This window comes from Caretta caretta, chromosome 4, assembly GCF_965140235.1.
Source record: "Caretta caretta isolate rCarCar2 chromosome 4, rCarCar1.hap1, whole genome shotgun sequence".
NCBI lineage: Eukaryota > Metazoa > Chordata > Testudines > Cheloniidae > Caretta > Caretta caretta.
Window position 1 is genome coordinate 107920532 of NC_134209.1, and position 16828 is coordinate 107937359.

The 16828-nt window shown below is 44.1% G+C and overlaps 1 protein-coding gene across 7 annotated transcripts in view; it reads left to right on the plus strand.

Annotated features, from left to right (window-relative positions):
- Window positions 1–16828, plus strand: part of RBM47 (RNA binding motif protein 47) — a 115298-nt gene that overhangs the window by 91717 nt on the left and 6753 nt on the right. For 5 of the 7 annotated variants that reach the window (XM_048848514.2, XM_048848519.2, XM_048848517.2 and 2 more), the window contains 2 exons: window positions 11040–12205; window positions 14197–14403. In XM_048848514.2, coding sequence (XP_048704471.1) covers window positions 11040–12205; window positions 14197–14403 — 1373 coding nt within the window. The remainder of the gene's footprint in view (window positions 1–11039; window positions 12206–14196; window positions 14404–16828) is intronic. The other 2 variants (XM_048848515.2, XM_075127962.1) reach the window with 2 other exon arrangements.

Genomic DNA, 16828 nt, shown 5'->3' on the forward strand with positions numbered 1-16828 from the left:
GGGGGAGATAAAGTACAGATTGGCTGGGTTATAATCCAAGATGCAATGCTGCAAACACAAACCTACAATGAATGCTCGCCTCCTCTCTAATACAGAGTCCCCCTGCACTGGCCAAGACCACCGCATCACATTCTCTTCCCTAGTACAGAATCTCTTCTCCAAATAGCTTCCCACCAGTACATATTTTCCTAAGAACTTCTAGCATCCATCTCCACAGTGCAAAAAGATAACTTTGTCCTTTTACTCCCCTGAAAGAACAGGAATATACCCACCCCTTGCAACACCATAGTCAACTGCTTGTCACCTCGCACCCCCACCGTAAGTGCTGATCCTGGGTGGATCAGTGTCTCCTGGAGTTGCTGGCACAGTCCTCTTCCGGTGAGGCCCATCTCTCTCAGTGCTGAGTTTTTATAGGAGCCCATTCACCTCTCTGCTCCTTTTTAAAATGCTCCAGTAGAATCTGCATGAGCGTCTTCCGGCCGGCTTGCTTTGGAATTCTTGGCCACAGAGCTGAGCTCTGTGTGGGACTTTCCTTGTGGGCTGACCCTTTGGTGACTAGCTAGGCTGTGGAGTCAGTATCTATGGTCAATGGGCGCTTGCACGGCTCACCAGGATCTCCGTCTGTCTTAGCTTCTGTAAGGCACCTGTCACCACACGATTTGATCACTGAAGTCTGTGGATGTTTCCTGCAGCATTGTGTCGTCTTTTGCTCAGTTTCCCAAACATGTTTTTTAGTTATTTGCTTTCAGGTGCGTTCCAATCGCTTCACTTACTTCTGGTGCCATTCACTGACCTTGATACACACTTACATGAGGTCACTAACAAAACCTACTGTAGATCAAATCTCAAAACACAGGTACAGGGTTGAATGCATACATAAGTAAGATTCCTTAATAAAACATGAGCCAGATAGAATGTACATTTGCAGCTCAGCAGCATCTCTCAAACATCCACATTATGTTTCCATACTCTAATACCATAGCTGAAGGGCTAAGTTCAGCAGTGATGCAAATCGTTGTGTAACCCCACAAATTACTTAGTACCATTGTGGATGTGGGCCTAAATCCCAATTTTAGGAGCCACTTGTAACCAACAAAACTCCTCCTTGGTTGCCTGCTCCGAAATACACTCAGCACCTACATATTTGCAGTAAATAGCTCCCTAGGCAGCTGTGTTTCTATCTCTGGGCATGCACACTGCTGCCTCACTCTAGGTGTCAGGATGCCAATCTCCCACCTAAGCCCCAGAGTAATCCACAACCCTGGGGAAGATAGGTGTTCCTCTGCATAACTCACCCATGGTATCTGATCTGGTAAGCAGCCTCTGAGCATGCCTACCAGATCAGGTCCCATTCAAAATCTGCTCAGAGGAGGAGGCAGTTGGTGATGCCTACTTTATAGTTTTAGCCCAGGGGTGAGAACACTTGCCTGGGATGGGGGAGACCCAAGTTCAACACCCCTCTCTGCCTGAGGGGAAGAAAGGATTTGAACAGGAGTCTCCCACGTGTCTTAGGAAAGTGCCCTACTGTGGGAATATTCTGATGTGGGGATCCCTTAAGTTCTCCTGCTGAAGCTGTTGCATTTTGGGTAACTAATTAGTTACCTAGTGAGGAGGGCTTTAAACTAGGTTCACCGGGGGAAGGAGACCAAAGCCCTGAGGTAAGTGGGAAAGCGGGATACCGGGAGGAAGCACAGGCAGGAATGTCTGTGAGGGGAGGGCTCCTGCCTCATACTGGGAATGAGGGGCGATCAACAGGTTATCTCAAGTGCTTATATACAAATGCACAAAGCCTTGGAAACAAGCAGGGAGAACTGGAGGTCCTGGTGATGTCAAGGAACTATGACGTGATCGGAATAACAGAGACTTGGTGGGATAACTCACATGACTGGAGTACTGTCATGGATGGTTATAAACTGTTCAGGAAGGACAGGCAGGGCAGAAAAGGTGGGGGAGTAGCACTGTATGTAAGGGAGCAGTATGACTGCTCAGAGCTCCGGTACAAAACTGCAGAAAAACCTGAGTGTCTCTGGATTAAGTTTAGAAGTGTGTGCAACAAGAGTGATGTAGTGGTGGGAGTCTGCTATAGACCACCAGACCAGGGGGATGAGGTAGATGAGGCTTTCTTCCGGCAGCTCACGGAAGCTACTGGATCGCATGCCCTGATTCTCATGGGTGACTTTAATTTTCCTGATATCTGCTGGGAGAGCAATACAGCGGTGCATAGACAATCCAGGAAGTTTTTGGAAAGCGTAGGGGACAATTTCCTGGCGCAAGTGCTAGAGGAGCCAACTAGGGGGGGCGCTTTTCTTGACCTGCTGCTCACAAACCGGGTAGAATTAGTGGGGGAAGCAAAAGTGGATGGGAATCTGGGAGGCAGTGACCATGAGTTGGTTGAGTTCAGGATCCTGACACAGGGAAGAAAGGTAAGCAGCACGATACGGACCCTGGACTTCAGGAAAGCAGACTTCGACTCTCTCAGGGAACGGATGGCCAGGATCCCCTGGGGGACTAACTTGAAGGGGAAAGGAGTCCAGGAGAGCTGGCTGTATTTCAAGGAATCCCTGTTGAGGTTACAGGGACAAACCATCCCAATGAGTCGAAAGAATAGTAAATATGGCAGGCGACCAGCTTGGCTTAATGGTGAAATCTTAGCGGATCTTAAACATAAAAAAGAAGCTTACAAGAAGTGGAAGGTTGGACATATGACCAGGGAAGAGTATAAAAATATTGCTCGGGCATGTAGGAATGTTATCAGGAGGGCCAAATCTCACCTGGAGCTGCAGCTAGCCAGAGATGTCAAGAGTAACAAGAAGGGTTTCTTCAGGTATGTTGGCAACAAGAAGAAAGCCAAGGAATGTGTGGGCCCCTTACTGAATGAGGGAGGCAAACTAGTGACAGAGGATGTGGAAAAAGCTAATGTACTCAATGCTTTTTTTGCCTCTGTTTTCACTAACAAGGTCAGCTCCCAGACTGCTACGCTGGGCATCACAAAATGGGGAAGAGATGGCCAGCCCTCTGTGGAGATAGAGGTGGTTAGGGACTATTTAGAAAAGCTGGACGTGCACAAGTCCATGGGGCCGGACGAGTTGCATCCGAGAGTGCTGAAGGAACTGGCGGCTGTGATTGCAGGGCCATTGGCCATTATCTTTGAAAACTCGTGGCGAACCGGGGAAGTCCCGGATGACTGGAAAAAGGCTAATGTAGTGCCAATCTTTAAAAAAGGGAAGAAGGAGGATCCTGGGAACTACAGGCCAGTCAGCCTCACTTCAGTCCCTGGAAAAATCATGGAGCAGGTCCTCAAAGAATCAATCCTGAAGCACTTGCATGAGAGGAAAGTGATCAGGAACAGCCAGCATGGATTCACCAAGGGAAGGTCATGCCTGACTAATCTAATCGCCTTTTATGATGAGATTACTGGTTCTGTGGATGAAGGGAAAGCAGTGGATGTATTGTTTCTTGACTTTAGCAAAGCTTTTGACACGGTCTCCCACAGTATTCTTGTCAGCAAGTTAAGGAAGTATGGGCTGGATGAATGCACTATAAGGTGGGTAGAAAGCTGGCTAGATTGTCGGGCTCAACGGGTAGTGATCAATGGCTCCATGTCTGGTTGGCAGCCGGTATCAAGTGGAGTGCCCCAAGGGTCGGTCCTGGGGCCGGTTTTGTTCAATATCTTCATAAATGATCTGGAGGATGGTGTGGATTGCACTCTCAGCAAATTTGCGGATGATACTAAACTGGGAGGAGTGGTAGATACACTGGAGGGGAGGGATAGGATACAGAAGGACCTAGACAAATTGGAGGATTGGGCCAAAAGAAATCTGATGAGGTTCAATAAGGATAAGTGCAGGGTCCTGCACTTAGGACGGAAGAACCCAATGCACAGCTACAGACTAGGGACCGAATGGCTAGGCAGCAGTTCTGCGGAAAAGGACCTAGGGGTGACAGTGGACGAGAAGCTGGATATGAGTCAGCAGTGTGCCCTTGTTGCCAAGAAGGCCAATGGCATTTTGGGATGTATAAGTAGGGGCATAGCGAGCAGATCGAGGGACGTGATCGTTCCCCTCTATTCGACATTGGTGAGGCCTCATCTGGAGTACTGTGTCCAGTTTTGGGCCCCACACTTCAAGAAGGATGTGGATAAATTGGAGAGAGTCCAGCGAAGGGCAACAAAAATGATTAGGGGTCTGGAACACATGAGTTATGAGGAGAGGCTGAGGGAGCTGGGATTGTTTAGCCTACAGAAGAGAAGAATGAGGGGGGATTTGATAGCTGCTTTCAACTACCTGAAAGGGGGTTCCAAAGAGGATGGCTCTAGACTGTTCTCAATGGTATCAGATGACAGAACGAGGAGTAATGGTCTCAAGCTGCAGTGGGGGAGGTTTAGGTTGGATATTAGGAAAAACTTTTTCACTAAGAGGGTGGTGAAACACTGGAATGCGTTACCTAGGGAGGTGGTAGAATCTCCTTCCTTAGAGGTTTTTAAGGTCAGGCTTGACAAAGCCCTGGCTGGGATGATTTAACTGGGAATTGGTCCTGCTTCGAGCAGGGGGTTGGACTAGATGACCTTCTGGGGTCCCTTCCAACCCTTATATTCTATGATTCTATGATTCTAATTAAAGTGTGGTTGGAGTGGGGGACTGGACCCATCATCTCTCACCTGCCAGGTGGGTACTCTAACCACCAGGCTAGAGAATCTCTCTCTCTCTCTCTCTGTGTATATTGGCCCAATGACTCTTTAAGCCCGTGAGGTGCAGGAGACTCCCCTGTTCAAATCCCCTCATGGGGAGGGTGGAATTGAACCTAGGTCTCCCACATCCCATGTGAGTGTTCTAACCACTTGGCCAAAAGTTATAAGGTGGGCTCCTTCTCCAGTCAGTTTGTTTGGAATGAAACACATGCCTAGTTCATTCTCACAAAAAACAATTTAGGCACCTAAGCTACCTGAATGCAGGAGAGGATTCCTGGTTGTGGATTACAAGCAGAGATAGGTGCCTACATCAGGGCTGCAGGAAAGCACTTATCTCCACGAGAGGAGTAGGGTTTAGGACACACCTCCTTGTGTTGGCATCTCCCACTGGCTAACTTATGTGGCTTCCTGCTTAGCATGCTGGCTTTTATGGATTGCATTCCTAGGTGCCCATCTTTCCCCATTCATTGGATACGGAGCCTTGGTGCCTAACTCAGGCTTTGTGGATTGCAGTGTTGTTCCTGTGATTTTCTAGGTGCCTAGTAATTACTGTAATTACATCACCTATATGCGTCTACACTTTGCTCCTTGTGTCGACACTGTGCATCCTCACCAGGAGCGCTCCTATCAACTCTAGTGTCAGCGTGGAGCATTGTGGGAAGGCTCCTGAAAGCCAGTAACAATCAACGTAAGCAATGCAGCGTCTACACTGACACTGTGTCAAACTAACTACATTATTCTTGACTCTACACCACTTGTAGAGGTGGAGTTATTAAATCGGCAGAGTGGGACAGTTATGTTGGCAGGAGCGAAATTTAAGTGTAGACATTTCCATAGTGAGGTGGACATAGGCTGCCTTGCATCGACCTAACTCTGAAGTGTAGACCAGACTTAAGTCCCATTGTGAATCTGGGCCTGAGATACTACAGTGATGGGTGCCATAGAAGAACATGGAAGGTTGCATGAATAGAAAATTTTTAGGGGCAGAGGGTGCAAGTGACAAAGCCTAAGTTGCAGGAAAATGTCTGAAGCATTGAGTTTTTCAGGTTTAAATCTATTTGCCAAACTAATCATTTTTACCTCCGTTTTTTTAAAGAAGCTGCTGAAAAGCATTAGAATAGATGATTAAAATCTAGGCCTGTTTATTCCAACACAGAAAAAAGACTTGACTCAGACTCACAGGCTGGTTGGTGGCAATACAGAAGGCAGAAAGCTGACATACTCCTTTGTGGGGATTCATCACTTGGACCAACTGAACATTTGAAGCCATTTTGTTGTGTTTCCCCAGTAGCAGCAAAATAGTGTCAGAAAAGATAATTATCAGTGTGTTGATTCACATACACACATAGTCCAAGATATCTCAGAAGTTTTCCTGTCTTCTAGGCACAATCACTTTCTTTCCCGTCCACTCCATCACATCACTGAGGACCCACTTTACGCAGTTTTATATCCATCCTACCCTTGAGCCAGCCAGCTCTGCTTGCACATGTCGCTGGAGGTTTCATCACATGACAATCTTTAAATAAAGATTCATCTTCAGTTCCTGGAGACTCCTGAAGAATCCTGAAGGGTTGGCAGCCCTACATCCTTTCGTCCAAAGAGGATCACACGAGAATCCTTTGAGAGCTCTACAACAATGCTTCTTACTCTTTAATTGTTGTCTGGAGTGTTGTTGTAGCCATGTTGGTCCCAGGATATTTCTTAGGCTTTGTCTACACTGACACTTTCGTCATCAAAACTTTTGTTGCTCAGTGGTGTGAAAAAAAACACACACCCCTGAACCACAAAAATTTTAATGACTAAAAGCACTGGTGTGGACAGCACTTGGTCAGCAGGAGATGAAGTTACCACCCCTAATTGGGGGTAGTTTTATCTGGTTGCTGGAAGAAAGTTCTCCTGACAACAAAGAGTGGCTACAGTATGCACCTTACAACAGCGCCATTGTAAGGTGCGCAGTGTAGACATGGCCTTAATCTTTAGACATTTAGAATCCATGGTAATGACTGAGGTACAAATGTCTATGCAGATTAGACAGATAATCAACCAGAGGGGTTGCTGATGAGCAAAGGAAATCTATCTTGTATCCCAAGGGCCAAGTGAACTGTTTCTCCTGAACCCCCAGTTCCTGCTCACCTGGGCAGTGAGAGGCCAGGATAGGGGATTTAAACTGAGATTCCTGCAAACCCCTGAGGAGCTCAACCAGCAGCCCTTAAAGGTAGCCCAAACTGGGTTTGGTTTTTGGAACATAAATTGTTAAACATTTAATGGGAGAGAGGATGAGGGGGGAGGCATAAAAAGAAAAATAGAGTCACACTGTATATCATAAATACCGTGTATGTGCAGATATTAAACAAATGATTTTCAAAGATGGTCTTGAGGTTAAGGCACTGCAGTAAGACTCTTGAGATCTGGCTTCAGCTCCTGACTCTGCCACAGACTTCTTGTGTGGCCTTGGGCAAGTTACACGATATTTCCGTGCTTCAGTTCCCCGTCTTCCACAATGGAATAAATACTTCCCTACCACACAGGAATGCTGTGAGGAGAAAGTCATCCATTAATATTTGTGAGGTGCTTATATACTATGATGATGGGAACAATATGAGTAGGGAGATAGATGGATGGATATTATTCCTTAAATATATTCCAATTTTTAATCCGTGCGTGTACATGCTTTTTATTGTGTTTTTTAAAATTCCTCAGTATTTCCGACATTGTGCCTGCACTACAATGGTAACTATAGCAACCACAATTTTAATCCATTCCCACATAATTAGTCACATAACACTTGTTAACTCCTGCAGTCTCATTTTCACAGCAGTTTAGATTAGGAATGGCCTTTTCTTCATATGATCCTGTGTCATTGTGAAGCTGGTGCAACCTCCTCTTTGGATATCCTAGATGAGGAATTGAGCTCTTATGTATCATAAGACCCTGTGCTTCAAAGTGTAAATATATATTTTCTGGTTTTCCCCGTATTAGTCATTCTTAATGGAAATAAGGAAATCATCTTTGACTCAATCAAGCCTACTAAATGTGTGCACTATTAGCTCTCACACTGCAGAGATACAGTTTGCATGGTAACAGATTTAAGTTTCAATCGCTAGTTTATTATATACTAACAAAATGCACACATGGTTCTGTACTGTTCAGAAAGACATTTTAAAATTAATATTGTGCATGAGATTGGTTGCTATAAAGTCTTGCCCACTCACCTTTGAAAAAACAATCTAACGTATGAAAAGGCAGTAACAATAAAACTAAGAATGCCCTGAAAACATGCACTGTATGTTTTTTTGTCCAAGAGAAATTTTACCTGAACTTTGTGAAGATTTCTGTTGTGTTATGCAGCAGGCAAAGTAAAATAGATTATGTGGGCCAAATTGAGGTCTCTAAACAGTTCTGGTCTCTGCACTCTGTGGCACTGCAGTAACAACTGGGAGCCCACAAGGAGTCATGTTCTAGTACAGCATTGGTGGCTAGCTATGGATGAGAAAGAACATGTGGAAATGGAAGAAGCAGAGTAGGGAAAGATCTTGGAGGGAAATAGCGGGAGAACATGGAGAAACAAAGGGAGAGAGAGACTGGTGAAAGAAGTGGAGTGGAACAGACAGGAAGAGAATCTGAAAAAATACTCAGGATAGAGAAAAGAGACATGAAAAAAAAAAAAGGAACAGAGACAGAAAAAGTTAGAACATTAAGGCTTGGTATACACTTAAAGCTTGTACTGGCATTGCTATATCAATCAGGAGTGTAAAAAAACTGTACTCTGTCTTGACCGACATAGCTATGCCTACAAAACCCCAGTGCACAAGTAGCTATGCCATCAGAAGTGTGCTTCTGTCAGCATTTCAGATCAAAACATTGCGTTTTGATAACATTGAGAAGTTTTATTTTCATTTTTTAAAATTGTTTTTATAAAATAAATTTTGAAACAGTTGTTTTGAAACAAAAAAAATATCAAAATGTTCCCCTCCTATATTGTCAAAATGGAATGCTCCAATCTTGTTAAAAAATTTTTTTTTTAAATTTCTACATGAAATTTCATCAAAATTGACACACTCCCAAAGAATGCATCAATTTTGATGAAACAGCATTTTCCAACAGGAAAATATTCCATCCGAAAATTTTCAACCCACTCTAACTTGAACAACTACATGCACACGTTGGTATATTACATTCCCCATACCCATACATCAAGTGGGTTAGGTACCAACAGTCTAAGTTTACATTCGGTGTCATGAGCCTTATTTTATTTGTAAGTACTGTTCTAAGAAGTTACTTCTCACAGTGTCTTGAGGTACTCTGACTAAAATGTATGTATTACTAGCAGTGGATAAGTGATTCCAGGAACAGCTATAGAAAGTATGGCCATATCACTGTGACACTGAATTTGTACACATATCCTGAGGCTTTATTGCAAACTTAAGGAAAATTCCCTGTCCAAAGAGTGAAATAACTGATTTTTAGAATTCTTGAGGGGAAAAAAAATCAAATTTCTTAATGAGATCTCATGAAAAGAAAGGAACTACCTACAAATTTCCCTCTCTCTAACCCTCTAACATGCACCCACTGCTCTACCTTCCACTTCTTTTTCTTGTGAAGAGTGCTGATGTTTAGATAAGGAATATTTCTGCTTCAAACAAGGACAACAAAAGATATGAAAGGTCACACAGGCAGGTTTTGAAACTTGTTTTTAAAAGTGACATCAGTTATAGAGCACATAATGGTCTCTGGCTCTGGTGACTAGAGTTGCTCAAAGATTATTTATCTGCTACTACTATTGAAAGCTACTGAAGATTCCCCTTTTCAGATGAAACTGTTATTGGTCATGAGTTACATCCTTTCCATTGCATCAGACCTGTTCAGAGACGAACCCTCCCTTTCATCTCCCAGGATACACAGGCCCCCAAGGAGTTGCTCTGTGGCACCTGTGACCTAGACTTCTACTTCACACCCTCTCTCGGCACATCTAAACCCCCTTAGTTCCACTGCCTCTTGGGCAGTATGTACCCGTGGAGTGCAACATTTGCCCTATATGCAAGAGAATCTCCACTAGCTTTCAGTGGTAGCAACACTTACAGCCTCTTTTCAGAACCCCTGTCCTATAAAATGAGATTTTTACATGCTTCCTCCATTTTACAGAAGTACTCAGCTCTGAACACACAAGCATAAAGACCTGGCATACATATTGTCCCGGAAGAACTACATCAGACTGACTAAAATCTACTAACTAGACCAATCTGTCCATGCTTGGACTTCAACCAATTTTACGGAAAACAGATCTTGTCAAACAGTCATCACTGAATGGGGGTGTTTCTAGTGATGTTCTGCAGGGATCAGTACTACACCTAACGCTACTCGGTATTTTCATCAATGATCTGGAATACAAACTGGCAGACGACAAAGTTTGGCAGAAAGATAAATAATGATGAGGACAGAGCAGTCATACAGAGCGATCTGGATCACTTCATAAGCTGGTCCAATTCAAACAAAATGTGTTTTAATGGGGCCAGATACAAGGGGTACATCCAAGAGCAAAGGATGCAGGCCATACCTACATAATGGGGGACAATATCCTAGAATGTAGTGACTGAAAAGGATTTAAGGGTCATAGGGGACAAACAGCTCATATGAGCTCCCTGTGAAGTGCTGTGGCAAGAAAAGCTAATGTGATGGTTGGATGTATAAACAGGGGAGCTGTGAGGTGTTTTTACCTCTGTAGATGGCATTGGTGAGACAGATACTAGAATACTGCATGCAGTATTAGGGGTGTGGGAAAAAAACACCTGAGCATATAAGTTATACCAGCTTCTCCTGCTGACATAGCTACTGCCGCTCATGGGGGGTGATTTAATTATGTTGATGGGAAAGCTCTCTCCCGCCAGCATAGAGCAGCTACATGAGAGATCTTAGAGCAGCACAGCTGCATTGGTACAGCTGAGCTGCCGTAAGCTCTCATGTAGACATAGCCCAAGTAACACTACTTGAAGCAGCATTTACCCAGGTTACATGCCTATACTCACCTCAGAGTGGAGTTTTGCACAGACTTAGGGTGCAAGAACAAGAGCTGCATAGCTCATGGGAAGTTGGACCACCACCTTCCTCCATAACCCCATTTAGATTCTCTCATACGAAGGGAAGATTTGAAGGAAACTCATCTCAGGGAGTTTCCTGGGCCAGGTATCCACCGCATGCAGGAGAGTATATTTTGCTATTTAATTTTTATGTTTTGTATTTAATATTCACCTCGTTCTTGAAAAATGAACTTGAACATAAACTGCAGAAAAAAGTCAGATTCCTGTCATGTTAACAGTAGATAATTAATGTCCTCCTTTCCCCTCTCTTTGTTTAGGTTTCATCACACTTTGAATGATTTTGACATAATGACAGCTGAGGATTCCACTGCTAGGATGAGTAACGACTCCTCCAACATGTCTACAACCAAAGTTCCTGAAGGTGTAGCTGGTGCACCTAATGAGGCTGCCCTGTTGGCACTCATGGAGCGTACTGGATATACCATGATTCAAGAGAACGGGCAGCGCAAGTATGGTGGGCCTCCACCTGGCTGGGAGGGGTTGCACCCTCCTCGTGGCTGTGAAGTCTTTGTTGGTAAAATTCCTCGCGATGTGTACGAAGACGAGCTAGTGCCTGTGTTTGAGTCCGTAGGACGTATCTATGAAATGCGCCTGATGATGGACTTTGATGGGAAAAACCGCGGCTACGCTTTTGTTATGTACACACACAAGCATGAAGCCAAACGTGCTGTCAGAGAACTGAACAACTACGAAATCCGTCCTGGTAGGCTTCTAGGTGTTTGCTGCAGTGTGGATAACTGTAGACTGTTCATTGGAGGTATACCCAAGATGAAGAAGAGAGAGGAAATACTAGAAGAGATCTCCAAGGTGACAGAGGGCGTGCTAGACGTCATTGTGTATGCAAGTGCAGCAGACAAGATGAAAAATAGAGGCTTCGCCTTTGTGGAGTATGAAAGCCATCGAGCGGCCGCCATGGCCAGGAGAAAGCTGATGCCTGGGAGAATCCAACTGTGGGGCCACCAAATTGCTGTTGATTGGGCAGAACCAGAGATAGATGTTGATGAAGATGTAATGGAGACTGTTAAAATCCTGTATGTGAGGAATTTAATGATTGAAACCACGGAGGATACAATTAAAAAGATCTTTGGCCAGTTTAACCCTGGCTGTGTAGAACGGGTTAAAAAAATACGCGATTATGCCTTTGTGCACTTTACAAGCAGGGAAGATGCAGTTCATGCCATGAACAACCTCAATGGCACTGAACTTGAAGGCTCATGCCTGGAAGTTACCTTGGCCAAACCAGTAGACAAAGAGCAGTACACTCGTTATCAGAAAGCAGCTAAAGGAGGAGCAGCAGCAGCAGCAGCAACAGAAGTAACTCAGCAACCCAATTATGTTTACTCTTGTGATCCGTATACACTAGCATATTATGGATATCCATACAATGCTCTGATCGGTCCCAACCGAGATTACTTTGTGAAAGGTTAGTAAGCACAGTTGAACATAATCTAATTTGGGGGCATTATTGCCAGCTTTGCTTTCAAGGGGGTGAGGAGGCATGAATCTGTCTTAAAAGGTAACAGATGACACATTTTATATTTTTCTTAACTTACCTTTGCAGCACAGTTCGTCATAATTATACTCAGTCTTACTTTATTAATGCTAGTATATTGAAGATATTTTTCTTTTGACAATGCCTTTCTAATATGCAGACAGGTGTAAGGTAGGGGTGCACTAGTGGACAGAACACAGGATTGGGAATCAGGAGATCTAACTTCTATTACTGTTGTATTACCCTGGGCAAGTAACAGAAGTTTTCTATAGTTTAAGTACCAGACTTCTTGAGTATAATTATCCAAAGTGTTGTACATCTGCACCTCCCTTTGGCTTCAGCTACAGCGCTGGGTGCTCTGAAAAAATCAGATCCTAGGTATCTCAAAATAGGCATCCAAAATTACAGGATGCCTTTGAAAACCTTAGCCATAAACTCTCTATGCCTCAGTTACTGCATCTGTAAAAAACTGATCATACTGTACCCTCCTTTACGAAAAGCTTTGAGATCTGTTGATGAACGGTACTATATAAGTTAGACATATTGCTCTTACTATTGGAATTTAATTGTTATTGAATTCTATATATTAAAAATTAACAAAAAAATTAATCATTCAGGCTTAAATTGCAACAATTATAACTGACATTTGTAATTGCAAGTGGTTTTGTACTGCCATTACAGAGAATATAATTTACTGAAAATGTATTTCCCAGCCAAGTTCAGTTTAACAATAAGCATGATCTTATTCTTTTACCACCTATATAAATACAGAAATATTTGTAAACCCTAACTGGTCAAAAGTTCCAGCCTCAACTCAATCTCCCGATTGATATCTGCAACTATTTCTGCAGGAATAGGAATCAGTTAATTGGATGTCTGAATCAGAGGCACCAGAACAGGGGGTGGGCAAGGGGCCATGGCCCTCCCACTTTTGAAAGTGGATGGGCCTGGCCCTCCCACTTTTTGCCATGGACCCAGCCCCCTGCCTCTCCTCTCTTCCCCCCCACCCACCAAGGCCTCAGCACTGGCCAGGCCGGAAGCTGGAGCCCAGCCCGGGGAGCCTGGGCAGCTGTAGGGAGCTACAGACCATCCACTGGCCCAAGGTGGAGGGCCCCGAAAGCAGCCTCCAGCCCATGTCCCTGACCCTCAGGTCCCCTGCCCAGGGCAAATGGAGGGTCTGCAGCTCCCCACAGCTGCCCGGGTGGCTCTTACCATGGCTTGCCTGTAGCTCATTGGCCCCCCCAGGCCCTGCCCCCAGGCCAGGCCAGAAGCCAGAGCCAAGTCAGGGTAAGAGCCATGCGTGCAGCTGTAGGGAGCTGTGGACCCTCCATCTGTCCTCAGAGGGAGGCTCAGGAGGCGGGGACATGGGCTGGGGGCTGCTCTAGGGCTCCCCACCCTGGGCAGGTGGAGAGGCCCAGGTTCCCCGGCCTGGGTCTGGTTTCTGGCTTGGCCAGGGGGCAGGGCTTTGGGGGGAAGAGGAGGGGCCTCATGCCCCCACCCCCTCTCCTTTTAGGAAAATTCCATCACCCCTGGTCTGAATACCCAAACAATCTGCCATAAAACTATCACTACATCACATGACCAAAAGCACCATAGTAACATTTGCAAAATTGTGGATATAAATTATTATTATTTCAACATTACTAATAAATTCCAGAGAACACCGAAGTCTGAACTATACCACTATAAGCTAGTCGTGCAACGAAAAGTACCATGAACACCAGAAAATGCATTGTCTGCTTGTGCATTCCTGATTCAAGCAAGATTCCCTTTGTTTTCAAGAACAGAGTCATTCAAATTCAGCTATTCTAACTTCAGCTAGCTTATTACTATCCGAATGCCTGTATGTGGGGGTGTTAAATATTTCCCCCATTGCTGTTACTGTGTTATTCATCCTTATTTTGTTATGTTGTTATTATAAGCAGGCAGCATAAGAGGCAGAGGGCGAGGTGCAGCTGGCAACAGAGCCCCTGGCCCCAGAGGCTCTTATCTGGGGGGATATTCTGCAGGCCGTGGCATATATAGCAGATACCACGAAGGGAAAGGAAAACAGCAAGAAAAAGGATATGAGCTTGTACCCAATTTGGAGTTGTCTGCTGTCAATCCAGTTGCCATTAAACCTGGTGCAGGTTAGTATAATTACTAGGTTGGGCAAACCTGTTGGGAGGTGGGTGGGGAGAATAAAGAGGCTTGAAATTCAGCCCGTTCTTTGAACTGAGCTTGAACTTTTTTAGATTCAGATTGGTTTGGGTAAATTAACACCCCACCCAACCAGCTTTGGTGATACTTAGGATATTTTTGTGGCTGGGACCAGTAGGTCTGTATTCTTCCTGCTGAGTTTGGCCAATCGTTCTATTAAAATCTGACAATCACTATCCTCTCTACAAATGTGAGGCAGCAAATGCATTCTCCGGCACCACTCACTGAAGGTTACTAGCAATGATCACTTGTGTGGACTCCACAGGCCAAAGGAACAAGATAGTCCCACACCTAGGTGTCCTCTCTGGGTCTAACCGTATAGCAACACAGCTGCTGGTTTCAGAGCCTGCTGCTCTGTTTGCTAGAGAATGAAGACTAGGGGTCACATTGCTCCCTGTTTATCTCCTTTGATGTTAAGTGACTACATCGGGGTGACTTGGCCCCAGGAATATAGACATCTAGAAGACAAAGGGGTTGGGAAGCAGGCAGATCTCCCTATGTGAGGATTTCCTTGGTGTGGGAGAGTCCCCAGCTGGCACGGAGCTGGCAGCTCTGGTTTCTATGCCACTGTCCTGGAGCCTCCAGTTTAGGATTATGGTAGAGCAGGAACGGGATGGCCAGATCACACAGTGCTCCAGCAATTCCTGGCTAGCAGATAGCCCCTTAGGTGCTATTACTAGCCGACAAACTTTAGGACAGCCTCTAGGCTGTTCTAAGTTACACTGGGGCTAGTGGAGAACCAGCCTCAGGATCAGGGAACAGCAACTAGTTCCTTTCCACCACCCCCTTCGCAACATCCTGTGGAAGCTGGGTGCAGCTGAGAATCTAGCCCTTGGTGTTTATAGGAGAAAATGGTAGTGGCTAGAATGAAGTTGTGGAAGTCCGCAAGACCCTGGTTGAATAGATTTCTGTTTGGGCTAACTATTATGAGGTAGAATCTGCATTCAAGTGACCAGGGTGAGCCACTGAAAAAAGTAATCATGCACTTTCCCTACAGTGTAATCTGAACTGTAACAGACATACTACTAATAAAACACCACTGATGTTACAGTAAAAATGTACTTGATTGTAGTTGTAACATTATGAAATTCTCTAATAATCAATTACAAATAAGTGGAAATCACTTTTAAGATATGCACTTACCTTAAATAAAATAAAAAAAGATGAACACTCCTAAAGGAAGATGCCATCTTGACAGTTTGATGATGTAGTTTGAGAAAAGAGGCATTCAGCTTAGTATTTGCATGACAAAAGTAGATGATTTTCAAAGATGAGGTCTGTTTTCAAAGAAAGATTTGAGATAAATTAACCTATATCCTCAGACTCTCTGGGCAAAATGTCAGTTCTCAGAGGGAGCATCCCCACCCTTCATAATTGTGAATACATCTTAGGAGTTTCAGGTATTTCTAAAGATTACTTGAAAAATGATTTTTGATATACACACTATCTTCTTACCTAGTAAATATTTATTGACGGTATCTGTCTAATTTATTAGAACTCCAAAGATAGGCCAAAAGCAGACTCCTGAGTTCACATATTTCCAGATTTTAGGAAGGTTTGGATTCAAATCCCTAGATCCAAACCTGCCTCTGTGGTACTGGTTCCAGATCCAGTTCTAAATGGAAAGGGCTAATTTCTGATCCCTGTTAATGTGTGGTCAAAATCTTATAAAAAGAGGTATTCTTGTGAAGTTGGGTTGTTGTTTTTTTAAACCAAAATGGTGGAAAACAGAACAGCTGATCTCTCATGATTTCTGCCAGTTTGGAATAAACTCTTGCAAGATTTCAACACCATTGAAACCAAACCTTGATTTGGCTTCAGACCTGATCTGTTGCCTAAAGCTAATTCAGATCCCAATCCAAACATCACCTCCTCGAGCCATCTGTAATTATAAGTAGTCACTCAGTTATCTATAAATTTATTGTTGAAAGGTTAATTAATCAAAAACTGACTGTAAATTTTGAGGAACACACAGAATCACACATGTGATTGCTGGAGATTTTCAGCAGGACAAATTTGCTTCCTAAGCAATGCACCCAAACTCCATTCAGAAATGGGTACAGACTCACAGGCCTTGCATGTATAACTCTCACTGTTCATAGCTCTTTCCCCTTGTTCTTCTATTTATTGCAAGTTACCTGCTTTTTGACATGAGAAGAAAGGTGTAAGATTTTTTTTTAGATTAAATAAATAAGCTGAGACCAGAGTCAAGTAGAAAGATGTGATGAAATTTGTGCAGCTAAGTTAAGCCAGAAAAATACACTATAGTAAGTAACTATAGTGCAGAGTTGGCCAAAGTGAAGCCTATAGGCCAACAGCTACCCACAAAGTTACACAATACAGATCACACTCTTC